The 27,456-nt window shown below is 35.1% G+C and overlaps 1 protein-coding gene across 2 annotated transcripts; it reads right to left on the bottom strand.

Annotated features, from left to right (window-relative positions):
• On the bottom strand, window positions 1-25,722 carry LOC138705757 (U-scoloptoxin(01)-Er1a-like). Of its 2 annotated transcripts, XM_069834389.1 has the most exons (6): window positions 25,658-25,722; window positions 22,594-22,658; window positions 19,585-19,634; window positions 6,725-6,958; window positions 3,160-3,324; window positions 43-1,240 (listed from the first exon to the last, which is right to left on the bottom strand). In XM_069834389.1, exons 2-5 carry the CDS (start codon window positions 22,631-22,633, stop codon window positions 3,178-3,180), a joined length of 471 nt encoding a protein of 156 aa, XP_069690490.1. In that variant the 5' UTR covers window positions 22,634-22,658; window positions 25,658-25,722; the 3' UTR covers window positions 43-1,240; window positions 3,160-3,177. The 2 variants fall into 2 exon arrangements, with proteins under 2 accessions (XP_069690482.1, XP_069690490.1); XM_069834381.1 differs by having other exon boundaries at window positions 1-3,324.
• Window positions 25,723-27,456: the final 1,734 nt, after the last annotated feature.

Raw genomic sequence — 27,456 nt, 5'->3', positions numbered from 1 at the left:
ACTTTAACACGTAATAGGTTTAGGGTTGTGAAAGATAATACAGGAGGACTTCGGTAATCTGAAAGTCCGATAATCCGAAAGCACTACTAAATGTGCGCACAATACCGGAAACACAGAAAACGAGAGACTACAGGAAAGGATGATCCAATGAAGCTCCCTCCTCTACCTGCAGTGCTTAAGTTGGATATAAAGGGATATTAGGCAGAATAAAAAAGAAAGACAATGATTTGTGTCACTTTTTTATATTTATAATAGTGTACAATGTGTTTCTTTAAGTTCAGGTAGAGTAATTCCAAACACAGGGAATATCTTTAAACTGTCCCGGAGAGTTGCCGCTTCCCGCTCTCAGAAGACCTTGTGACTAATACGCTGATGACGTAGTTCCTGGTTGGCGGTCTCAGTGCTGACTGAGGATGCATACTCCAATACTCTTTAGTTTCTGAGCTGTGCTTAATTGTGTGAGGTTTTCAGTTGCAATGCCATTTTCATTACATGAACGTGTGTATATTTATAATACTTACATAAAATACAGAAAATCTTGTGCGAAAATGCGACGCAAGTTCCGACAGAAATTTCTGAACAGACCCATGCCTTGTGTAAAAACAATAAAAAAACCTATCTAAAAATGCAAAGAAACAGGTTCAATAAATGATCGTAAAAGACTACATAAGAGCTAAAATGGAGTCAATCAGTGCTGCTGAACTTGTGAAAGTTAATAATAATTTTATAAGAAGGTGCCAGCAATGTGTAGCAGTCAACGGGGGACATTTTGAGAATAAAATATGAGCTGGGTAAGTACAAATAACTGTACACTGCTTGTCTGCCAGGCGAACAGCCGGTGCATGCATAGCGGAAGACAGTCGCTCTGCGGAAATTCCAACTCTCCGGGACAGTTAAAAGATATTCCCTGTGTTTGATAATCCGAACTGCCTCTGGTCCCAATTAGTTTGGATTATCGATGTTCTATTGTAATTCCTCACAATGGCTAAAGACAAAACTTGCCTCTACTATCCAGTACATCCTCTGGGACTGACAATCTTGTCCATTATTTCAGTCCAGTGCTTGCATATCTTCAATTACAATATTCTGCGAGTGTCCTATTCATATCTGTCAATCTTGAGTGTTATTTTTTCATTCTAATGCTTGTAGATTTTTACTTGTCATACACAGTAGGCCTATGTTACGTTGTATTGAAATTCTGAATTCTGTTCCGGATACTAGTTTTTGTCATTTCAACCTTCTGAAATAAGAGGGTCAATATTGGTCATTACATACACCGTCTTAGAACCTTCAACTTGCAAGTAAAACATTTTTATTTGAAAGGTCCAGGGAAAAAAACAGGTAAGTCAGATGGAGTTTGAGGTGCCATTAGATTCTCTATGGAAAGAACTATCGTTTAGAGGTATGAAACAGGAAAAGAAACAGATTAGTCATGGGTTTATTTGCCTTCAAATTTTTGGCGTACAGGAAAAGAAGCAGGTAAGTCAACTGTTTCAGCGAAAAAAACCAGGTTTCATGGAAAAAGTGACACCTGGTTTTTTCCCTGGACCCTTCATTTATGTATTGCACGTTATGTGCCATATTTCCGATATTCTTACCATACGGACCTTTAGCAAATAAAGATTTAAAATATTTAGGAATTTTCATTATATTTAACCCAAAATTTGACTAAATTATTTAATTATTTTTCGAGAACAGGTAGAACAGACATTTCAACAGGCCAATAGTTCAGGGTAAAATTAAAAATCCTCGCGCAACATTAATAAAATATTGTGGTGACAGTAGTGTATAGTATCACAAGTATTAACAATGCGCGAGGGTTGTTAGCATTACCCTGAACCACTGAGACAAGTCTATTTTTCTAGTCCATGAGCAATAATTCCAATGATTTAGTTAAATTTTGAATTAAGTAATGAAAATCTCGTAATTATTTTTAATAACATCTCTAACATTCACTTTTTCTTCGTTGTTTAGGCGTGCAGTAAGAATATCGGAAGTATGGTAGTAACCGTTTGTCACCACTTTTATAGTATTACACAGAACTAATTGAAATAAGACATTTCTGAATATTTCTAGCTTCTGAATTCGATTTTGTTCGTTTTCGTGTTGTAATAATTAAGTCCTGCCTTAGCTTTATTTGTATGCTCAATTTTGTTATTCTAATAGTGAAACGAAGGAAAAAATTAAACACGAAATATTTATTTAATAATAAAATCGATTAAAGTAGAATGGTAGATGGATGCAAAACATAAAACAAAATGAAGGAAATACATTTAATACGATGAAAACAAAATTGCAGGCCGTATTATCTACAACGTTGCAATGTGGACTGCATCGTTCAGTGGTTTGAAATTATTGGTTTTTAAATTAAATTTATACGAAAACCGCCCACGTTATTGAAATGTGAGAGAGAGATAAATGATTCTTTATTAGATTTTCTATCGATATGGACAAAAATAACGTTAAAATTCGCAATAGTTACATAATAAGAGGGTGTTAAACATTTGGGAAAAAACATTTTTTCTTACAGTTTTTTACATTACAGTTTTTTTCTTACATACAACATGAGCTATTCGCTCTGAAAATCTGCAGGGTTATTTCACTTCCACCCTGTATATTCCATTACGTAGAATGTAACTATCTCTCGAGGCTCATTCTCCTACCATATTTAAGTATTTCTGAACTAATATCAAACTGACATGGAGTCGGCATGATAACGGGTTTCCGAAGCACATTTTATATTAACAAAAAGAAAAATAACTTGTCTAGCAGTCGAATGTACTGTATGTAGTTAGAGTATCTGGGAATATGTTGGGTTTAATTTTGTCGAAATAGCATGGGTTGCAAAGTTCTATCCCCATGACGTGAGGTTGAGTCTGCAAACATTGGACATCAACATCATTCCCGCAAGAAAATTTGTAGAGCGGATACGTTAACACGTCTTGAAATCGATTACAAAACTAAATTCAGTGCTATAAAATATTACCCAGAAAGTCTTTATTTCGATTCGTTGTTTAGTGTAATAAAATGAAGTAGAAATATAATTTCAGTCTCATCTACAGGACATTTCAACGAGACCAACAACAACAATAAATTCGTCGACATCATTGTAGAGATTCAGTTCTGGATTGTGGTCCATTTTTAAGGAACGCCCTGTACCTTCACTTCGTGGCAGTTCTATTGGGGTGCCTCCACTAGTGAAGCGGACGTCGCGGCGGGCTCGCTGGGTTTGTCCGTCTGTCCGAAGCCCTCGTTGAGGCTGTAGTACTGCGGCGCTTCTTCGCAGGCCACTGCGTCCTCCGGTCGTGTGCACGTGAAGCTCTCCTGCAAATTCACATTGTTAATACATAGTAGGTACCCGCTACGCGTTGTTCAACCTGTGCACATATTCATTTGCTTATAAAGAATAGATTATATTTATTATTACTCGAAAACTGTCTTTCTTCAGTTGCGCCTAAGTCTCAGCTTTAGCGCACTGGTCTTCTATTCATTTGACCTGGATTCGATTCCCAACCAAGTTGTGATGGAATTTGTGTTGAACAAAGCAGATATTAAGGAGGGTTTTGAAGGGGCACTCCAGATTTTCTCTTTTATTCCACCATAACGTACTTAACATAAGACAAATTTATTATATTGCATTAATAAAATTCATACATAAAAATCGAAATAATTTTGAATTGTTTTCTCATAGTTATGAAATAAGAGGTATGAATTCTTTAAGATTGTTTGAACCAAAATGCTACACTGTTCAGTATTTAATCATAGTAGTAATTTAGGCCCAAGAATATATAACAAATTTATATTTAAATATCCTAATCTTGTCAATTCTAATAGTTCTAGTATTACATTTTAAAAGTTATGTATGGATTTTATAAAAATTGAAAAAATTTAAATCTATATATATTAATTGCATAGTAGACATAAGACAAATTGTACTGTATACTTATTAATTTCAATTCAGGAATCCGCCCCTGAGCACGAGTTCTACTCTTTCAGGGGCGAGCTAATGTTTTTCTGTATATATTATATTTTATGTTACTTTATTTATTTTATTTTATTGGGTTATTTTCAGGGGCGTATTTTGCGGGCTACCGGCGGTAGCCCAAGGAAATTACAAAAGAAAAAGTTTATAATATAACATAATGTAATAATTTTGTATTATTAGTTTTACCATAGTAATTAAAATTAAAGTAATTGTTAGATATATTTTGTGTAATAATAGGGTCAGCGGTAGCCCAAACCCTTTAACCAGTATACGCCACTGGTTATTTTACGACGCTGTATCAACATCTAGGTTATTTAGCGTCTCAATGAAATGAAGGTGATGATGCCGGTGAAATGAGTCCGGGGTCCAGCACCGAAAGTTACCCAGCATTTTCTCGTATTGGGTTGAGGGAAAACCCCGGAAAAAACCTCAACCAGGTAACTTGCCCCGACCGGGATTCGAACCCGGGCCACCTAGTTTCGCGGCAAGACGCGCTGACCGTTACTCCACAGGTGTGGACTATTTTATGTTACAACTATTAGCAAAATAAAATAAATAAATAAATAAATTCCACCATTTACCCTTAAAAAGCTTCTTATTCAGACATTTGTGATTCCCCATTTTGATTATTGTGATTCCTTGCTGACAAAAACCCATAACCTAGCTGAGAGATTACAGAGTGTTCATAATGTGTGTATAAGATTCATCTGCAATAAGCGAAAATTTGATCGTGTAACACTATACCTCGAGCTTATATCATGGGTTCGCCTGAAGGAAAGAATCATGCATTCACCGACAATGATATTTAAATCTTGCATAGGCCTACCTATACTCCTACTTATCTAGCAGCAGGTTTTCAGTTTCTCACAACAGTACGGAATGAGAATCAAGAACTTCTTTCTATCCCTCATCTAATACCCATCCTCCTATACAATAATATTACCTCGTCTATGGAATTCTCTACCTGGTGACATCAGGGATTGCCGAACGCTATCGAAATTCAAAATTAAGTCAGGAATGTATTTTTTGCCTAATAAAATTTATTATTAATACTTTACAAGATGTGTTAATCAGGTACAGTTTTTGTTTAATCGTTTATAATTGAGGCCCTAACATTCTAAATGTGCTAAGTGCCAAAAACAACTTTCTGAGATATTGATGAAAAACACACTGCAAAATGCATGTTGAGATGCCTAGAACACCATTTTTGGCGCACGAATGAGTCACTTACAGTTGAGCTATGACCGCAGTCTAGTATATACAGCCACGAAACTTGAGTTGTGAGGATGCTAGGAACAATAGACTGTGCTGGTACTATTTCGCATTGTCTGTACTGAGGTGACAGTGGCGATCCTAGTGGTTAGCAACTATCTATGGATGCATATTTACTACGTATTCAGCTTCGTGACTGTATACACTAGGCTGCGCTATGACCAAGACAATTTAATATGATATTCTGATATGGATGTTTCTCCCTTAGGCTGAATAAAATGAAATTTGAAAAATTGGCACTTAACACATTTAGAATATTAAGTCTTCAATTGTATTTCTTGTTTGTATTATTAGTTGCTCTTTTTAGTTTAATTATTTAGATTAATAATATTAATGTAGATTTTAAGCTTTGTTTAATTGTATACAAATTTAACATTTTTCATATTTTTGTATTCTTATTGTTTTCGTTTTGCATTACTATAATTGTAAATTTTCTTGTTTTATGTCTACGTTTTTGTGTAATTGAATGTTACCAGTTTCTTCGCTGCTGTCCAAAAATGTTGTATGTGTACATCTTCCTGGTGGTATGGAAGAGAAGGTCTAAATGGCCTTAAGGAGTTAGGTACAGCTTACAGGAGTAAAATTTTGGAAATATTCAACATTTTCTTCCTCCATACTGTATCTTGTACAATAATGAAAATTAGTAGGTGTAAAATATTGTCCTTTTGCTATATAAAAAAAGAATTTCTACAATTTAAAAAAATTATTTACATTTTTTTTTTTTTTTTTTTTTCAAAATTCAGTTCACTGTGCAGTGATGAAGCGTTTTCCACATAACTCAAAAAGTATCCAGCATTCTATAATTAATTTTTTGTGTATATTTATGCATGTCATATCTACAATATGATGCAAGATCACTTCTATACTTTTGATAGATTGTCTGATAAAAAAAAATAATTCATTTTAAAAAATGGTCAAATATCAGTATTTCCTTCTAACACAAAATAAAAAAAAAATATTATTTATTAAGGAATGTAGTTGAAAGAGCATGATATTGTAAACATGAGTTTCAGCAATAAAATAAAAGAGAGAGAACATGAAAAAGTTAACAAGTTTATGAGTTATGAGGAAAATGCTTCATCACTGCACAGTGAACTGCCCATTTTGAATTTTGAAAAAAAAAAATATATAAATAATTTTTTTAAATCGTAACAATATTTTTTTCACGTAGCAGAAGGACAGTACAGTATTTTACACATATCAATTTTCATTATTGTACAAGATACAGTAATGGAGGAAAAAAATGTTGAATATTTCTAAAAATTTTACTGCTGGAAGCTGTACCTAACCCCTTAACTCTACCAGAATGAATATATTATTATTATTATTATTATTATTATTATTAGTAGTAGTAGTAGTAGTAGTAGTAGTAGTAGTAGTAGTAGTAGTATCAACATTATTATTATTATTATTATTATTATTATTATTATCATCATGATGATCATCATCATCATCATCACTGCATACCTGATTAAACAGGGTCTCCTCAGGGCAGATGAAGCTCCACTTGAAGGTCTGCTCCTTGCCATCGGCGAACTGTACTGGCAGGCACACGTGAAACAACTGACAGTCATTTTCCACGTCTGCGTAGTAACCATAGATACGCTGGTCGCACGAGAACGAGTCTGCGATGTTGGACCGGATGGATGTCGCATTACTCGGCAACCCCAGAGCTTCCTCGGGCGCAACTTGCCGCGCCACCTACGGCACACAAGCAGGATGAAGGACATGCAAGTCAAATTTCAATGTCGATAGGCTACTCTAGACACTAGAGCAGTGATGTCAGAGCAAGCGCATTTTTCTGACCTTGACATTGTGCGCGGGCATCAAGCGCAAGGTATGGAAGGAGGAAGGGTTATGTATAGACCTATGAATAAGCAGCATGGCTAGGTATATGTTTTAATTGTAACTAATATTACATAACAAAACTATTATCGCATTCTGCTTTTAAGGTGATATTGGTGTGCAACTTCCTATCATTAGAATATTAAATTTTCTTGAAATCTGCTCAAGCTATAAAGCTGACTTTTTATTACAACACATTGGCACATATCTTTTGTTTATGATGTAACAATAGTTGCTTTCTTAATTCATTACCTTACAAACAAACATTTTCCATGCGAATATTTTCAAAATTCGTAATGCACTCTCTTCAGTTATACATAGTTAAGAAACATTATATTTACGAAAACATTGTTTCAGTACCTGTAAGACTACTAAACAAACATATCTGATAATTTAATTTTTCTGTAAGAAAAAGTTGAGAAAATATTTCTTTTGAATAAAAAGCAAACTTGTGAAAAATGAGCATTAAAATTAAAACTTACGTTTTTATAATGCAATTATACTTTTCAGACAAATCTAAAAATGAATATGGATACAGTTTTAATAAGTTCTCTTCCCTTTATCCATTGAATCAGTGCTGGCCATCCCTGTATATAATTCGACCAAGCGACAAATACTGCCTCACTCGTCTGTCTCTTTCCTTTCCGCTGTAAAGCGCTCAGGTTCTCCTGAGCTCTAAAGCGCGCGCTTGCTCCTATGGGCATCAGTTGACATGACTGCACTAGAGGGTCGAATTTTTCACAATGTAGACCTGAGTTCAAGTCCGAGTGAGTCCATATTGAATTTACTGTGGAAATAGACCATCCCAGAGAGGTTTTCTTGAAGTACTCCGGTTTTCCACATTCAGGTTTCATTCAGTTTCTATAAAATGCAGTATCAAGCCGTGAGTTCAAACCTCGTTTAAGACATGAATATTATTGTATGTTATATGAAGTGGATGCTTTGAGTTGTGTCGATCTCTAAAGAACGTTCGGAGTTTAGAAAATACCATTGGGTATATAGGAGTCTTCTTAGCGGACATCATCCTCATTATTATACAGGGACATTATTTTATTTTTACTTCAATTTTTATTGTACCTCAGTTTTTGAATGTACTTCGCTCCCACCCCTCCTACTAATGAAGTTCCATCTGTCCTCCACACACAACCAAGGCCGCATATAATAAACAGTACTGAGTTGGTGAGTATAGTACGTTCCAGAAATATGTTCGCGTTTTCCAGTGACGAAAGAGCTTTCAATATTGAATCATATTTTCGCACAGGTACTGCCGTCCGTTTGCCTAAGTCGCATCCCGATTTCCCCCACCTGCTTCTGCTCGCCTCTCTGTAAAGGCTAGTGGCTGGGCTGTCTTAGCTCTTTTCTGAAAACATTAATTTCTTTTAGGAATTGGATGTCTACGTAATATTATACAGGCACATCATTTTATTTTTACTTCAATTTTTATTGTACCTGAGTTTTTTAATGTACTTCACTCCTACCCCTTCTACTAATCAAGTTCAACCGTCCTCCACACAGATTCAAGACCGCATATACAGTCATAGTAGCCTTACGGTCATAGTAAACAGTACGTTCCAAAAATATGTTCGCGTTTTCTAGTGACGAAAGAGCTTTCAATATTGCATCATTTTCGCACAGGTACTGTCGTCCATTTGCCTACGTCGTATCCCGGTTTCCCCCACCAGCTTTTATTCGCCAGCTAGTGGCTGGGCTATCTTAGTTCTTTTCTGAGAACATTAATTTCTGTTAGGAATTGGACGCCTACGTAATATTATACAACTGTTTAAAATAACTTAAATAAAAGGGCCTCGTTAAGTAATTAACTGTCACGTGATTTCCTCCCGTTCTACGACCCTACGACATAACAACTTGGACGGACAGTAGATAGTATGTCTGAGTAATTTTATCTTTTCGGATCGGGCAGAAGTGAAGATTGAATTTACAGTACGTAAGGTACTTTTTTATAGAGTAGGTACAGAATTATTTCAACATGAGTTACTAGTACGAAGGAAGAAACTGGTAATTGGGATTAGGTACAATAGTCTATAGTGCGATAATATGCACATTAGAACTGAAGTTTGTATCGAAATGAACGGCCACCATTTTAAAAAATGTGTTTAAATATCCATATTATGATTATTTTTCAATTTAAATTCATTCTCTATATTGTACGCTAATGTGCTGTAGACAGTATAATATACACTGCACAATGAATACGTCCACATGGACAGCTCAGTTCGTGAGTAAAAACACTCATTGTTAATACTGTACTGTATTTTGGTTAAACAAAAACCTAATGAAAATTATCAAACTCAAAAGCGCAATATTTCCTAGTTTACGTAAATGGATGAATTACTTTTCTTCCCTCCTATACGTAGTAAAGTGATTTGTTTGTATATTACGCCAGTATCATCGAACTCCAGTCGTGGAAGGGGGTAGCAAACGGCGTTGATCTAGAGGTATAGGCAAGTTAATGTTAAAAATGTTAGTAAAAATAAAATGATGTCCCTGTACAACTGTTTAAAATAACTTAAATAAAAGGGCCTCGTTAAGTAATTAACTGTCACGTGATTTCCCCCCTTTTGTACGATCCTGCGACATAACCACTTGGACGGACAGTAGATAGCATGTCTGAGTAATTTTATCTGTGTGGGTCGGGCAGAAGTGAAGATTGAATTTACAGTACGTTAGGTACTCTTTTACAGAGTAGGTACAGAATTATTTCAACATGAGTTACTAGTACGAAGGACGAAACTGGTAATTGGAATTAGGTACTATAGTCTATAGTGCGATAATATGCACAAAAGAACTGAAGCGGATTAGAGATCAAGATTTTTTTTTTTCAGTGCGTAGCCGGTCACAAAACCGACTGAAATGTGACTGCAACTCTTGAGACACTGGGTTCGCCGACCTCGCACATTGTTATGTAAACAAGATTCACCCAAGAGCATGGATCTCTGTGACGCAAGGCTCGCGCTTCCGCTGAGCAATACGGCGAATGTTGCTAAGTATAGTAGCCTGTCCCTTCCAATGGAAACGAATTAAAACACTATGGTTGCAGGTAATGGCCGAGGAAGCCACTTAATGTTAGTTACTCTTTCTATTGGTACCGGCACAGACTGAAAACAAGATACCAATATTTTATTACATGTGCCATTTTTGTATACTGTAGTTCTAGTAAGAGAAATATAGACAACACAGGTTTTCGGCAACTGATTAACAAAGTAAATGCTAATGATACTCGTAAGAAACAGAACAAAGATGCACTGACTTCTGTACCTCTTCGTTCATAATTCGTTTCCTCATCTTCATTACCTCGTAACTCCTATTCTGTAAGTTGATAGAGTGATAATTGGGAGGGGAATCCCCACTTGGAGACGTTACACATTATTTTGAAATGCTAAGAAATGCCAACCTTTAAGATCTGAATTAAGGGGTTAGGTACAGCTTACAGCAGCAAAATTTTTGGAAATATTCAACATTTTTTTCCTTCATTACTGTATCTTGTACAATAATGAAAACTGGTATGTGTGAAACACTGTCCTTTTGCTGTATGAAAAAAAAAATATTTTTACGACTTAGAAAAAATTATTTATATATATATATATATTTTTTTTTTTCAAAATTGAAAATGATGGCAGTTTACTGTACAGTGATGAAGCTTTTCCCTCATAACTCATAAACTTGTTAACTTTTTCATGTTATCTCTCTCTCTTTCATATTAATTCTGAAACTCGTGTTTAAAATATCATGCACTTTCAACTATATTCCTTAATAAATAATATATTTTTTTTTATTTTGTGTTAGATGAGAATACTGATATTTGACCATTTTTAAATTAATTTGTTTTTTATCAGACAATCTATCAAATGTAGAGAAGTGATCTTGCATCATATGGTATATTTATAATATGCATAAATTCACATAAAAATTTCATCACAGTATGTTGGATAGTTTTTGAGTTACGTGGGCAACGCTTCATCACTGCACAGTGAATTGAATTTTGAAAGAAAAAAATATAAATAATTTTTCTAAATCGCAAAAATATTTTTTTTTTTCATATAGCACAAGGACAGTGTTTTACACATATTAATTTTCATTATTGTACAAGATATAGTAATGGAGGAAAAAAATGTTGAACATTTCCAAAATTTTACTGCTGTAAGCTGTACCTAACCCCTTAAATGAATAATCAGAATAAATGAAATACTAATTTTGTGCGTCCAATACCCCATATTTATCACCAGACTTACTTTAAGAACACCATAATTTCAACATGTAGCTAAATGAATTTTTTTGGCACCAAATGGCTTCCCAAAATCATCAAAATCACCAACTTGGCAACACTGAATAGACATCACATTGTGTTTCTTTAGACAGCCACCAACACTTGAAAAATGAACGACCGATAAGAGACTCGTGGTTCAGCAGTGTAGAGAGTTTTTTTTTACTTGGTTATTTAACGACGCTGTATCAACTACGAGGTTATTTAGCGTCGATGGAACTGATGATAGCGAGATGACATTTGACGAAATGAGGCCGAGGATTCGCCATAGATTACCTGACATTCACCTTACAGTTGGGGAAAATCTCGGAAAAACCCAACCAGGTAATCAGCCCAAGCGGGAATCAAACCCGCGCCCGAGCGCAACTCCGGATCGACAGGCAAGCGCCTTAGCCGACTGGCCTCTGGAAAGTCTGACACTTTGTGACACTTGGGGTAAATGAAGCATCGTGAAGCAGGTTCTGTCAGAATACTTCGGGGCTACTTGTGCCGCTTGACCTCTGCGGTCCATACATCACTGCCGCGCAACTTCCGAAGAAGAAACGACAAGAGTGAAAGTTCTCTAATGCCGCTTCGGCCAATTATCTGGTGTTATGCAAGCGCAGTTGTCCAAAAACAGGGACAGGCATCCGGACGGGTTAGGAGTCAATGAGTGTGTCAGACATGTTGCGTTCAGATGCGTGTCACGATATTCCGTCAGAAACAGCATCATCAACATAATTATCATCGTCATTATCATACACATCGCCCAGTAACGCTGTACGTGCCGGATTTTGGGCATGAGATCAACAAAACTTCAGTAGTACGAAAGCTTGGGAGTATAATAAGTTACGAAATTCGTAACTTCGTAATTAGAGTCTTTTAAAATGCTTTTTGCACTTACAAAATTTACACAAAGCAATGTCATTTTCACTTAAAATTCATGACCTTCTATATTCTGTTGCACGAGGAGACGTATTTACTTCGTGCTGTCGTCCCATATTCACTACGTATCACTTCCACTATATAGGCCTACTATACGCTAAGTCAGAAAAATCAGGTAGATTAAAAAAACTTGACAATTGGCGTTTTAAACTTTCTATAAAGACAGTAGCTATAAAGGAGAGACCAGAATTCCTACCCTAATCTGCCTACCTAAATGAGTGATGTTCTAAAGAATAAGTGGTAATGAGAAAAATTACATTTGTAATTCTTTCTCTTTCTGAATCGACTAAAAATCCAATGCGATGTAGAGAAGAGTGTATCTTAGGATCAACATTAGACAGGTACACAATGCAGACCTCTCTGATTGTGTGGTCAGCACGACACATGGTCACCGCTGAGACAACACAAGACAATGGACAATCACCCAGTTCTATAGACTGAAGATAAATCTTTTCCTTTGGCCGCGCCAGAAATCGAACTCCGGACCGCTTGGATGAGGACAGACTCTATAACCTAGCCTCAGTGTCAATGCTCTGGACTACATTTTTAGGCAAGAAATTATTTATTATTATTATTATTATTATTATTATTATTATTATTATTATTATTACAATCGGGAAACTACAAAAATACATAGGCCTATTAAATATAATAGAAACAAAAATATATTAAACAACTATTATATAGCCTTCATAAAACAAAACTGAACATGCGAAATATTGTGAAATTATGAAAGATAAGTGGAACGGAGAAAAATTCTTTCCGGCACTGGGATTTGAACCCGGGTTTTCAGCTCTACTTACTGACGCTCTATCCACTAAGCCACACCGGATTCCCATCCCGATGTCGGATCGAATCCGGTGTGACTTAGTGGATAGAGCGTCAGCACGTAGAGCTGAAAACTGGGGTTCAAATCCCGGTGCCGGAGAGAATTTTTCTCCGTTCCATTCATCTTTCATCATATGATGACGCAGAATATCTGCACGGAAATATCATATATACTTCGGTACATCATAATAATATAATAAAATACTGAAACAAAATAGAAATATAAATTAAATAATTTACCCCTCTATGAGAAAATATTTGTAGTGATTATTTAAAATAATAACTTTAAAAAATGTCAAAATGTTTATGCTTATCACATAACGATAACAATTTTTAAAAATCGCTCAAATTCGCTTTATCTAGCTATAATTAATATATGTCAACGTACTGTATATTGAAATAATTTTTAATATTAATTTTCTATTTATGAAAATCGGCCCTTAATGGTGATAAAATATTAAAACTTCTTATACCTTGCTTCAGTGGTTCCCTCACGTGTAACATAAGTTTACGACGAAGAATGCTAAAATACGAGCAATGAGATTATCTCCGCTTCACCCCGTATCTGACCTGATGTGGCCTGCGATGTTTAGGAATATAAATTCTGCAGACAGAAGTAAAAATAGTTCCATATCTAATTAATTATTTATTCAAAACATAGGATTCTGGAGAGAGAGAGAGAGGCTATAGCCCATCTCATTTTATTTAGGACTATCTCTTCGTTTTATGTGAGAAACAGAATGGAAAAAAGTTATCAGAGAAATGTTTCATTACATCGCCATGTTTTGTATCTAACTTTACATAGAGAAGCATCAATTTTGTTACTAAAATATTATTATATTATGTGTCCGTAATTTCCAGATAAATTAACTGAATATCAACAAAATTCGTCCAAAAGTTTTAGGAGGCATTGCAGTGTACAGACGGACAGACACGGTATCCCAAACTCACTCTTTTGGTATCGGGGCTCCTGAAAACTTGTCTCACTGAGGAAATCTCTAAATAGATTTTTGCAACATTACAACATTTTTTATAATGAGAAAGCAAAGTTCAGGAACGCTTCGCAGTCGGCCAGAACGAATAACGGGTCATCCTTAGAGATAAGAACAGATGTTAGTACGTATAAAGCGTTAGTTCTTGTGCAGAGCCCTTCAGACAGTCACCGACAAATCGATAGTTGGGGAGCAGGTCCGGGACAGAAGCATGTATAAAACACACGTGGTTTCCGGTCACTCCCTCCAACGCCTGGGAAAATACTCCTCGGCGATACGTGACCGAGTGTGGAGATGGGTCGCTCGCTCTCGCCGTGGGACTCAGTTGTCAAGCAAGCCGCACAGCTGCAGTATGTCCCCTCAGCTAATGCCATAACAAAAAATATTAATTTCAACTCCGATCTTTGTTATCCTAATTTATATTATTGTGGATCAGAAAGGACACTTCTTTTTGTTGTTTAGTCAACTGTCCGAAGACAGGTTTGAACCTTTGCCAACAGAATGGTTAGTAACATCCTACATGATGGTTAATGACGTCATCCCAACAGAATCCAAGAAACATAAACACAAATGGTAGATTCGCCAGCATGTGGAAAGTGTAATAGACTGGATACCATTCAACACAGACTAATAGGCTGTCAAGGTACTAGAACTATCTGGACGTGGCTAAAACATCAACTGTGTAAATTTGATATGTCGACTAACCCAAATGATGCTCTACGGAAAATACTCCATTTTGATTTTGGTTCAAGTGAAAACCTTGAACCTCAATTGTGGCTTATTCATGGTGTAGTGCATTATGTCCTGTCTAGTGAACATCCTGAAATTCGTGAACTGAAACGTGTGCTGTATGATGAAAAACAGTCTATGTTACGTGTAACTCCAGCTAATACATGGTTCTTAAAACTTAAAGACATTGAACTTTCTTAAAAAAAATATACAACAAATGTTTAGGTGATCTTATATATCATCGCATTCAATACTCTAACGACCACAGTCATTGATTTGTGTTTACAGCTCTCTTTCTCTAAGAATAAAACAAAACGCCTCGGACTTGTATGATAAAGCTGCTTACAGAAGAAGAAAAATCATGTAGGGTAATGAAAAAAAAAAAGTGTAAACACATTAATTGGAATTTTTGACAGCTGTTAAAATTGTATTTGCTCTTTAATTTCTTTATTTTTAAATAAAAGTATATGAAAAAAATACCTCATAAGTAACACCGATATGGCATGGGGTAGAGTGGTCAGCTCCTTTCCCCTCCAATGCATACATCGCCGATTAGCTACATATTCCACTAATCAGACTTCAGATGCATACAAACGATTGTTCTTCCTCTGACACATAACATCAAATGAGATGTACTGCCTGATAATAGATATACATACCAGCCAGAACCTCAATCAGAGGTAGAAAGGACACTTCATGAGTCTTAATAAAATTATGCAAAAGATGAGAAATGCGATAAAACTTGTCTTTAATTACTTCATAGTCGTAAGCTTAAAGACATTAAATTCAGTGCCATGTTTTCAATCTTGTCTCACAAGGTACATTCGCGAAGTGCCTGACTGATAATGGTATAAAATTAAATACGATGGAAAGTTCAGCTGTAATCAATGTTTATGGTACCAATAATTGAAGAGTTTAGAGCCATAGTGGGCCAAGCGCCATTTATTAAAAACGGAGAAAGCAAGGGTTAAAGTTAAGTGAATACTATAGTTTAATGAAGATTGACATATCATTTAGTTTTAATGTGTATACTTTATATTACTTGCTATAAGTAGCTGCAAAAGGGTATCTGTCGGATACAGGGGGGAGAGCCATTAATCCTTCCCATTGAAGGCTTTAAGGAACCAACCTGGACAAATACCCAATGTCCCATCCCTACCTTCCCGTGGTGCAGCTGTTAGTAAGCATAATTTTACGAGCTGAACTAAAGGGAGGGGCTACTCATCCATTAGCACTGGTCAGCTTGATGAGTTAATGACTGAATTTGGTATAATTTTCCTCTATCCAATACCTAATTCCCTCTTTACTCTTTCCTATCCAGTCCTCTGACTGAACTCTTACTTTCTTCGACCCTAACGGCATTAGAGCATTCGAGGCCTAGGGGTTCATTTCCCTTTCCTTCCTTCTCTTTCTACTTTTCTGTTCCTGGTACTGACCTGCTATGGCACTAAAATCGTCCTCCAGTGGCTTAAGGAGGGAAAGCTGGTGATCAACAAGATCTCCCAGCTAGGTCCAATGGACCCGTCGACCAACAGCAGGTGTGGTCCTCCAGACATTCTGGGGGTTGTGTGTGAATGAAGTAGCCACCAAAACGTTAAAATATGGTGTTCACTTAAATCGGTTACAACTTGCCATTTAACTCCAATATGAAATGAGTACCATTAAGGTAAAATTATCCGGAGGTAAATAGTCCCCCAATCGGATCTCCGGGCGGGGACTACTTTAATAGTACAGAATCAACTAAACATCTTACAATGGAATGCTGGCGGTATAACAACCTCAAAATCTGTGCTTCAGTGGCTGGTCATGATAATATCTTTGAAAAATATTGGAGTGCAAGAGGTCAAATGACTTTATGTCAAACGCCTGGCATTAGAAAACAACAACAACTGCTATAAGTTATGTTTCCATTGAATTATGGTAATAACTTCATTTTAACCCTTGTTTTCCACGGTTTTAGTAAATGGCGCTTGGCCCACTATGGTTTTATTTATTTTTATTTTATTGGATTATTTTACGACGCTGTATCAACATCTAGGTTATTTAGCGTCTGAATGAAATGAAGGTGATAATGCCAGTGGGGTCCGGGGTCCAGCACCGAAAGTTACCCAGCATTTGCTCGTATTGGGTTGAGGGAAAACCCCGAAAAAATCTCAACCAGGTAACTTGCCCCAACCGGGATTCGAACCCGGGCCACCTGGTTTCGCGGCCAGACGCGCTGACCGTTACTCCACAGGTGTGGACACTATGGTTCTGAACCCTTCAATTGTAGCTGCCCATCATGGTAATTATACAATATCTATGAGCCTAGATAGATGTTCGTATAATAATGAATACAGAAGGAAACTGAGCTATAAATAATCATTATTCTACTCTTACATATACTTAAACATGTTTGTGGGTGTTGATGTAGAAATCCGTTAAGCACATGTAAACGACAATAAGCACATTGGATGAATGATGCATTTCTGCAGTTGGGAGCTGAGGATCTATTCTAGCAGGATTGTGCATAACCTCATTGAGGAGGAGAAATAGTGAATAACATTTGACATCAACTGATGGGGTCGGTGGTGGCCAATTACATGGAGTTCAAATTGTCATAGTCTGATGCCATCTGATTTTTTTTTTTTTTTTTTTTTGGGATTCTGTGAATAATGATGTCTATGAACAGCGAACTGGGGATATTGATGATTTGTAACCAAAGACTGTCTCAGGTATTGAAAATACTAACCCTAAGACGTTACATCACACATGGGAGAAATATAAGCCTCACGATGTGAATTGTGCTGTGTACGGAGTGGTGGCACTTTGAGATTTAATGTGGGAAAAGCTCCCATCTTTCCAGAATCTAGACTATTTACAGACAACTGAAAAATAAATAGCTACAGTTCTCATGTCAAAGCGTTTATATTTTATGTTTCCCCAAGAGGATCGCCAAGTACAGGTCTTTCATAAGCAACTGGTAACTCGAAAAATTGACTAATGTTTACGATTTTTGACTGTGTTGTACATCTCTGTTAGTGGATTCTGATACGAATTTGCCCGCCACAAGTAGATCTAGTCATAAATGTGTCCACCAGAAAGCTCCATATCTATTCCATGCTTGTTTGCACTGGTATAGCAAATGAGTGGCTCCTCTCCATAACGCATGGGATGTTCGAACCTTGTTTACAATTGATTGGCCACCACGATCTCCAGACTTAACTCTCATGGATTTCTTTTTATGGGGATTTGTTAAGGATCGTGTGTCTGCAGATAAACCTCGTACAAACCCAGAATTGATGGAAAGGATTGTGCACACCATACAGATGGTTACTCCTACAATGCTCTCGAGAATGCAAGAGGAGATGATCCGTCGCTTGCATTTGTGCATTCTTCGGGACGGCAGACATGTTGAGAACTGTGAGCCATAATTAGTGTAAAGTGTAAGTTTATCGCAATTTATCGTAATGTGTGATTTTTTTGATACTAACCCTGTTTTAATTTTAGCGAGTTTCATTCATCTCTACATAGAAAAGTGGAGATTTCTGGCAGGCAAACGCGTAACGAAATCGAGTGTACGAGACTGGGAAATGTTCTTACTAGCAGAGATGTATATAACACAGCTAAGGTCGTAAAAAATTAATCAATTTTTCGAGTGATCAGTTACTTATAAAATACCCTATATAGAGTTTTATTTCATTTGTTTCCTATTTCTAATTTTGAATTTACACTAGACACTAAACGAACACATTTTGCAGAATTAAGATGCCGGAAAGTAGGGCCTACTTACATCACAGAAAATGGCGAATAATATTCATAGCTTAGGCGAGACTGAAAACCACGACCTTCAATTTAATCACACGTTTATAAAGTAATGAAAGGCCGTTAATTAGTCTATGCTCATAAAACATTAATGAAATCCTTGAATAAATGAAAAAGAATTACGTATATTTACTGAGACAATGGTAAATAATAAGGTAAGTGCCACAGCACGTGACGAGTGTCGGAGAGGTACTCCTGACCTCTCCGAAGTGCTCAGTCAATAGCCCCTAGCCGCCCATTGCAAGTGTTGGAAGACAACGGAGCTCCGCCTCTCTTTAAGCTATTAAAAGGCCTCTTAACTGAGATTTGACAGGGCATCATTGTCACAGGGACGGAAATGAAAGTATTTAGTAGAATGGCGAGATAACCGCACTCAGCTTCCTGGATGCGTTACATATATCATATATCACAACTACTTTCACTGTCGACTGGATTCTTCTCGCAACTTTGATGGCCTATGATTTCAGTGTCGTCGCGAGATCCACGTGGCCAGTTCCGACGCTAGCTTATGATATTTTATATTTACAGACATGATACTTCGACAAGAAAATCTATCTCTAAGGAACACTATTAGACAAGAATCGGGAATCTAAAATTACTCTTATGTTTATAACTTATACAGATAGTTTTGGTATTTAAATGCATAAAGAAAAAGAGAACATTTCACTGAACAGCATGTTGACACGTGAAAGGGATATCGAGCTAGACAAATTACGTAAGCAATATACACAAATTGTGGTGCGCGGTAGCGTCGTGATTAAGACCAAATATGTTAAGATAAGTGCCAGTTATTCAATTGAAAGTTGCATCTACAAATCAATAAAAAAAATCAAGTAAATTCAAGAAGCTCAAGGAAACCCAATGATGTGAAATTTTCTTCTCTATGATTGCTTTCTAATGCAGTACAATTATTCTCAACTTACCCTGATCTTCGGATAGGCTATGACAAAGCCAAACAAGGCGGTCAGAACCACTGCAAGCACAAACAGAAATACATAATCAGTGACGAAGAATCTAAGAAAGATATTATATACTAGCCGTACCCGTGCGCTCCGCTGCCCCTGTTAGAAATAAATATAAAGTAATTACATAATTAAAATAGGACGTTTGATCCAGGGAACATTCGTGTTTGATAGAAGGATAAATCGTTTAATATGTTACTTAATTTAAATTGTATTTAAAATATTAAAATGCGATCATGCTGATCCAGAGAGCACTCAGAAGTTACTGTAATAACATTATAGCATTATGCCCATCTAGAGAAACTACACTTTCCAATGGTGAAATAATAATTAATTATACAAATCGGTTAATTTAGCTTTCGATATTACTTCATACAAACACAGAAACATTCGCTGTAAGCTATGTTTCATAGCTTTCGATTGTTGTTGTCCAAGGCCCCTTATAGACGTAGTCATTTGTTTTCATTTCATTACACCGCCTTAGATGGCATTGTATTTTAATTTTAAAACTCATTTATCTCATTAAATATCAGTCCTATCAAAATTTTGCAAGGAATAAAACTTATCGGAAATCATTTTTAAAGAAACTTTTGTTATGTAACATATTTCACAAAAATCAATAATAAGCAAGATATTTTGATTTATTTAATTCAGGCTCCCTTATAACCCCCCTTTTAAATAACGTATTTTGAATGTCATATAGCCTAAAATCTAAGTTACAGCGAACTTAATTTATATTCCAATTTTAATATAAATCGGTTCGGCCATTATCGCGTGAAAAGGTAACAAACATCCAGACAGACAGACATACAAACAAAAATAAAAAAAAGCGATTTTCGGTTTCAGGGTGGTTAATTATATATGTTAGGACCAATTATTTTTGGAAAATGGAAAATTACCAGAAAAATTTCGGCTACAGATTTATTATTAGTATTGATAAGCTAGAAACTTAAAGGTAAAAATAAATGCTTAAATACATTGTGGGCATTCAGTTTGCTCTTCTACGTATAAAAATTAGATACAAATTGTAGATTATATTGAAATAAGGTGAAGTTTAATTTAAATGATAGTGTAGAAGAAACACTCTATTAAATAAATTCAATCATTTGACAAATATATGGTAGATTATATTATTATTATTATTATTATTATTATTATTATTATTATTATTATTATCACATTAGACAACTTATGCCTGTAGTAAGTTACGATCCCCTCTCTCTCGTACTACAATTGGTCAATCAAATGTTTCCTTACACATCTTCTGTTTCATATACGAGTACCACTTTGGTTTGTAGCTTAAATTTAACAAACAGCGATCTCAAGATTTTATTTAGTGTAAGCTATGTGGAATATGTATCTCTGCTTCGGCATGTGGCCGTGAGGCCAGCAGCCGGCTGGTAGGTCTTGGCCCTTCATGGGCTGTAGCGCCACGGATTATTATTATTATTATTATTATTATTATTATTATTATTATTATTATTATTATTATTATGTGGAATATGTATTTATCCCTATTTATTTCCACATTTCTCAAACTACAATTTCATTTTCTTTCAGTAGGATCTTGCATATTCAATTTATTTCGCTTTTTTTAATATTTTCCATACACACATTTAGTCAACTGTCCGAAGACAGGCAGGAATCTCGTAAGTGACGCCAATAAGGCATTACTCGTGAGGAAATTAAGGCAGGAGATAGTGACGTAAGGTTGCCAGTTCCTTTCCCCCCTCCACTGCAGTATTACACTAATCAGACTTCAGATGTCTTCCTCTGACACATATCGTCAAGTGAGATGTACTGCCTGATAATAGATGTACATACCAGCCAGAACCTCAATCAGGGGAGATATATGCATTAAGTTATAATGTTTTGAAAGTGTTTCTTTTCCTGTATTTATATTGTAACAACTAAATTATAACACCATTTATATAATTACATTTTCCTTATTTCCCCATTTAATCTAGTTACATTATCAACACACGACAAACTGCATACTTGTTTAAATCTATTAACTTCTTCAATTATGTATCTATATTTCCTATAACTAATGGATGTTCGCCAGAAAACAGGTTTCACTTAGTACGACGCCGCTCGAAACGTTATATGGGTAAAAGTCCGCTTAGCGGTGATTCACAGAGTCAGTTTTCGGCAATAAAATCTCACGCCTTATGCATTACATCACAGATATAATTTATTGGCACTTATTACAAGTGCTGGAACTGTAGTCCATCCTGTGTAACGCACATTTCATGTATTTTTAAATATTTCTAGACACACGATGGATTTTGCCTCTATCTACAAAATAATTGAAACCTAGACATACGAACCATTTCATTCTATTGATAAACGACTGTTATTTTACGTATAAGACTTTATTTTAACAATTTCATTCTTTTCAAGTTGTTGTCTTGGATACACTTCCATGTTGAACTAACTTTCTTAGAAATATTGTGGGAAATAATCTAGATTATGTCTATATTATCGAGTTTTCCTTCAGTTACAACGAAACTTATGAGCCATCTTTTTGTTTATAAATGAGGCGATTTCTCTCACTTTAATTAAATTCTGGATTGTTGGATTATAAAGTGGTTGAACGTCAGGATATTTATATAGAAATATAGCATGCTACTTTTTCTATGATTTTCTTGTAATATACGTATCATAAATAAAGATTCGCTATTCTAATGTGTACATTGACACGAACTAAATTGAGCTCAACCGAACTCAGAGGAAGTCAGCTGTACACTAATCTGTAACTTTGACGAATTTTCAGCCTATATTATCTTCTATTACTCAACACAAAACTTCTTCGCGCTCGTTCCTGGGAAAATGTACCTACACATTATTTCCTCTGCAATCGCGTTCGATCTATAACAGTAAAATACCGACGGCATTTATCTCGATGAAACCTGTTTCTTAGAGAACTTGTACTTGTACTTAAAAGCAAAATTAAATACTTGTACTTACTCAAAGCCGTATTTGATCTAGCCATGTCGAATCTGCACATATTGAGTCGTTAGTTGTAGTATTGTCTGAAATAAATGCATAACAAAATTAAATTGAATTAATAAATTGTAGAACTTTTAAATGCCAACGTCTTCAATTTTAAAAATTGCATCTAAAATACACTAATGTTAAAACCTGGAAGTTATCATTAGAATAATAAAAAATAAATTAACCAGTTAGTCGGATCATGAAAGTTGCTAAGGCTGGGAGAAGAGCTGGATGAATAACAAGAGGATTTATTAGAATTTGATAGCGGACGGATGCAAGAAGTTTGTTTCCTTCCTGTCGTAAAGGGTGTTTAATTAAGGCTGGAGAGTTAATCAGTATTTCGCAATTAATGTTGAGGATTTTGTTAACCGATAAGTTGAATAGCTACTGATATAATTTTGATATGATTTTAAGTTTCAATCATAATGCCATCTAGTTTTAGGAATTATAAAAACTTACTATATTATTATTATTATTATTATTATTATTATTATTATTATTATTAAATTAAAAAACGTTTTAGTCTTGTGAAATCTTAAGGTTATTTTTATGTATGTGCAATATCTAAATATTTGTATTAAACTCTTTTGTTTGAAATATGTCAAAGAATAACCCCCCCCCCCGAAATTAATTACTTTTCTTACAGTTCAGCCTGAATATTATTAGGGCTATTCGTTATTCTTTCACATGTTCTACAGCTGGCGAGAATATCTAATAATATGTAGGGGTAGAATGTAAGCCTACAATGATTGAGAATTCAATCAATGGCTTTCCCAAAACACGCGATAAATATTTCAGATAAAACCATTTTCTTTTCTCGAAAGAAAGCAAAAACGAACAAAACTGTATCAAACTTTTTTTTGTTTGAAATATCTGTAAGAATAACCCCCTGAAATTACTGACATTACTTACGGTTCACTTTGTATAAGTAATATCGTATTTTTGTAAAGACATGGTCTAACGAAGAAAAATGGACGTATAATCACTAATTATAATTAAACTTTGTAAGCTAAATAGTTTTATACTGATGTAATAGTATTATTATTATTATTATTATTATTATTATTATTATTATTATTATTACCAATTGTTACGAATATAATGCAAATATGTTTCATAGATCTTTCAATGAGACCTTAATTTCTCATTTTTAGTAGCCAGCAGAGAAATAACTTTTTTCACCCCTGTCATAAACTCGACCGGAAAGATGCAGACGCTCAGGAGGAAGTGTGAATAATGCACTGAGCATTTACCATGCAGACCACACGCAGGCGTGAGCAACACACCCTCGGCGACTATTAAGTAACTTGAGTCTGATCAAATTTAATAGCATAGTCTACGGAGTTCAATACTCGAGGCTGTTCATGCTCCCTAAGGTTTTCGTTTATCTTCCTTCACTCTCTTTAGTAAACTTCCCAATTTGTATTATAAAATAGGCTAAGACTTACTTCTTATAAATTACTTTATATCCCTTTAATCTTATTAATCTGTATAGCAGGCAAACAATGAATAATTTACCATAAAATCTAACAAGTATATGTTCTTTCTTTTCCCAGTTTTTTCCCGTTTATTTCTAAGTCATGAAACGTTTATTTCACCCGAATTGTAATAACTGTATTCATAAAAAGTAAGTCATCTATAAAGATAAAATTATAATTATAACAAAACTATTAACTTAAATACGGATTTTGATTTTGTAACTTATTTGAATCGTTAAGCTTAAGGGGTTAAGTATAGCTTACAGCAGTAAAATGTTTGGACATATACATTTTTTTCCTCCATCTTGTACAATAAGGAAAATTGGTATGTTTAAAACACTGTCCTTCTGCTATATGAAAAAAGTATTTTTACGATTAAAAAAAATATGTATACATATATATGGTTTTTAATTCAAAATGGTGGCAGTTGACTGTGCAGTGATGAAGCGTTTCCCTCATAACTCAAAAACTATCCAACATTCTGTGATTAAATTTTTTGTGTGTATTTATGCATGTTATATCTATAATATGGCGCAAAATCACTTCTATACCTTTGATAAATTGTCTGATAAAAAATAAATTCATTTTTAAAAATGGACAAATATCAGTATTTTCTTCTAACACAAAATAAAAAACAATATTATTTATTAAGGAATGTAGTTGAAAGAGCATGATATTGTAAACATGAGCTTCAGCAATAAAATAAAAGAGCGAGAACATGAAAAGGTTAACAAGTTTATGAGTTATGAGAGAAACTCTTCATCACTGCACAGTGAACTGTCACCATTTTGAATTTTTATATATATATATATATATATATATATATATATATATATATATATATATATATTTTAAATCGTTATTTTTTTTTCATATAGAGAAGGATAGTGTTTTACACATACCAATTGTCATTATTGTAGAAGATACAGTAATGGAGGAAAAAGGGTTGAATATTTCCAAAAATGTTATTGCTGTAAGCTGTACCTAACCCCTTAGTACATATCAGTACAGAAACCCTATTGCTGCCACAGTTCACTGAAATGTAGAGGCTTTGTCATCCATTTGTAGTCTTTCTTTACCTATATGATTCGTGCAGGTCTGTATTAAGCAGTTTTTATTCGAAAATATTTACTATTATTATTATTATTATTATTATTATTATTATTATTATTATTATTATTATTATTATTATTATTATTGTGTCAACATGTTTCCTGTATAAAGGGCTGGTTACTGGTTAGATAATGAAATCACTACTTGGTTACTGTGTTTTCTTTATGTCAGATACGAAGTCCTTATTTCACAAAGAAAATAAATAAATAAATAAATAAATAAATAAATAAATAAGAACTCTTAAGTAAGTAAATATAAATATATGACATTGAATTTGTGCTTTCAATGAGCCTTATTTATCTTGCATTCCAATTAAATAACAACACAAAAATTTCTATCGGAACTGAAGAATAGCCTTAGGTTAAAACAATACGGCCTTTCTTACGACAAAATGGATTTGGAAAGCACTGAAATCTTGTGTTGCCGATGCTAAGCAGTCTGCCTACCTGAGATGCAATTGTTGGCACACAACCGAACACAACTCATACAAATGGATGCAAGTGGAAAGCTTTTATACCGTTCGAAGATGATCGGATGGACGACAGGGAAGGGGGAAAAGCATCTCTTATGCGTATGTGCGTACTCGCGGGGAGGGGGTGGTCATCACCGCTGAGGGTCGCGATACCTTACGTTTTATCTTCATCCTCACATCTCCCCCCTCCGGCATCAGTCTTGTTACTTTCCTCAAATCCACTGCATCACCTCGCAACACAACCTATTCGTGCAACAGTGACTTATCTTCCTTTGAGAACTTTCTCTCAATCTGTCTTCAAGTGGTTGGTCTGATATTAAGACCCTAGTATGAACTTGAGAATGTCACAGAACTAGCTGGTAAGGCGGTGATTAATGAAGTGGTGATGGGGAGTTGGTGAAATTATGTGCGAGCGGAATAGCAGTATCCTGCAACCCACCCTAAAACCGTCTTAGTGTATTTCAATTTCCATTCGGACACCTGGGATTTGAACGCGGACTTCTGGCTTATAAATCGAACACTGTAGCCGTTCGCAACTCTCACTAATAGACCTAAGTTTGATCTAAATTATTACGTAAGCCTATACCATTTTCAAGTTCAAATGTAGTCTATTTCATGAACAATGTAGCCTATAAGGGCTAATGGTACTTGGTAACTACCATTTAACTTAGGTATTCTTCCACCACAAAAATTACTCACAGTCAAAAGAGGAGATAGTCGGCCGTATTGTGTACACTTACACTTAGCCTATATTATTCACTCGATAACAATCATAATATTCTTACATTAGTTTTTTTTACATAGAACCGCACATTATACAGGCTATACAGTATGTATGTATGTATGTATGTATGTATGTATGTATGTATGTATGTATATAGAAGAGAGAGAGAGAGAGTGTCAGTGAACCTTAAGTAATTCCATTAATTTTAGGGGGGTTATCCTTTGAGATATTTCACACAAAAGTTTAATACAATTTTGCGAGATAAAAATTGCTTTACATGAGATATTTCATAGCGTGTTTTGGGAAAGCTATTGATTTAATTTCCAATATGCTCAGTCAATTTAAGAGAGTAGTGTATTATGATAAAAATTATTGTAAGAATTTTAGTTTTGTTTTTTAAATGTGCAGAGATTATTATTCGGTTGAGAAGCTTTTATCATCCAGTATGCTGTCAAAAAATCTGAAAGTTAGAATTTATAAAACAGTTATATTACCGGTGTGAAACTTGGACTCTCACTTTGAGAGAGGAACATAGGTTAAGGGTGTTTGAGAATAAGGTGCTTAGGAAAATATTTGGAACTAAGAGGGATGAAGTTACAGGAGAATGGAGAAAGTACACAACACAGAAATGCACGTATTGTATTCTCCACCTGACATAATTAGGAACATTAAATCCAGACGTTTGAGATGGGCAGGGCATGTAGCACGTATGGGCGAATCCAGAAATGCATATAGAGTGTTAGATGGGAGGCCGGAGGGAAAAATACATTTAGGGAGGCCGAGACATAGATGGGAAGATAATATTAAAATGAATTTGAGGGAGGTGGGATATGATGATAGAGAATGGATTAATCTTGCTCAGGATAGGGACCAATGGCGGGCTTATGTGAGGGCGGCAATGAACCTCCGGGTTCCTTAAAAGCCATTTGTAAGTAAATTGATTTGTTCTTGTCAAATGTAACTTTTCGTTCTGAAAAAGAATTTTAAAATGTTACATTTGTTCGGATCAAATGTCTGCACATTTAAAGGACAAAACGAAAATTCTTTCA

Source organism: Periplaneta americana, chromosome 1 (genome assembly GCF_040183065.1).
Source record: "Periplaneta americana isolate PAMFEO1 chromosome 1, P.americana_PAMFEO1_priV1, whole genome shotgun sequence".
Classification (NCBI taxonomy): domain Eukaryota; kingdom Metazoa; phylum Arthropoda; class Insecta; order Blattodea; family Blattidae; genus Periplaneta; species Periplaneta americana.
Note: the sequence above shows the minus strand (reverse complement) of the source record. Positions and strands in the feature narration are given on the sequence as shown.

Excerpts from the sequence above, each read along its gene's own strand:
- LOC138705757 (XM_069834381.1), bottom strand. The coding sequence starts at position 22,633 with ATGTGCAGATTCGACATGGCTAGATCAAATACGGCTTTGA. Across the intron at positions 19,635-22,593 it reads TAGATCAAATACGGCTTTGA|TGGTTCTGACCGCCTTGTTT; the intron begins GTAAGTACAAGT and ends TTGTGCTTGCAG. Across the intron at positions 3,325-6,724 it reads AGGAGACCCTGTTTAATCAG|GAGAGCTTCACGTGCACACG; the intron begins GTATGCAGTGAT and ends GTGAATTTGCAG.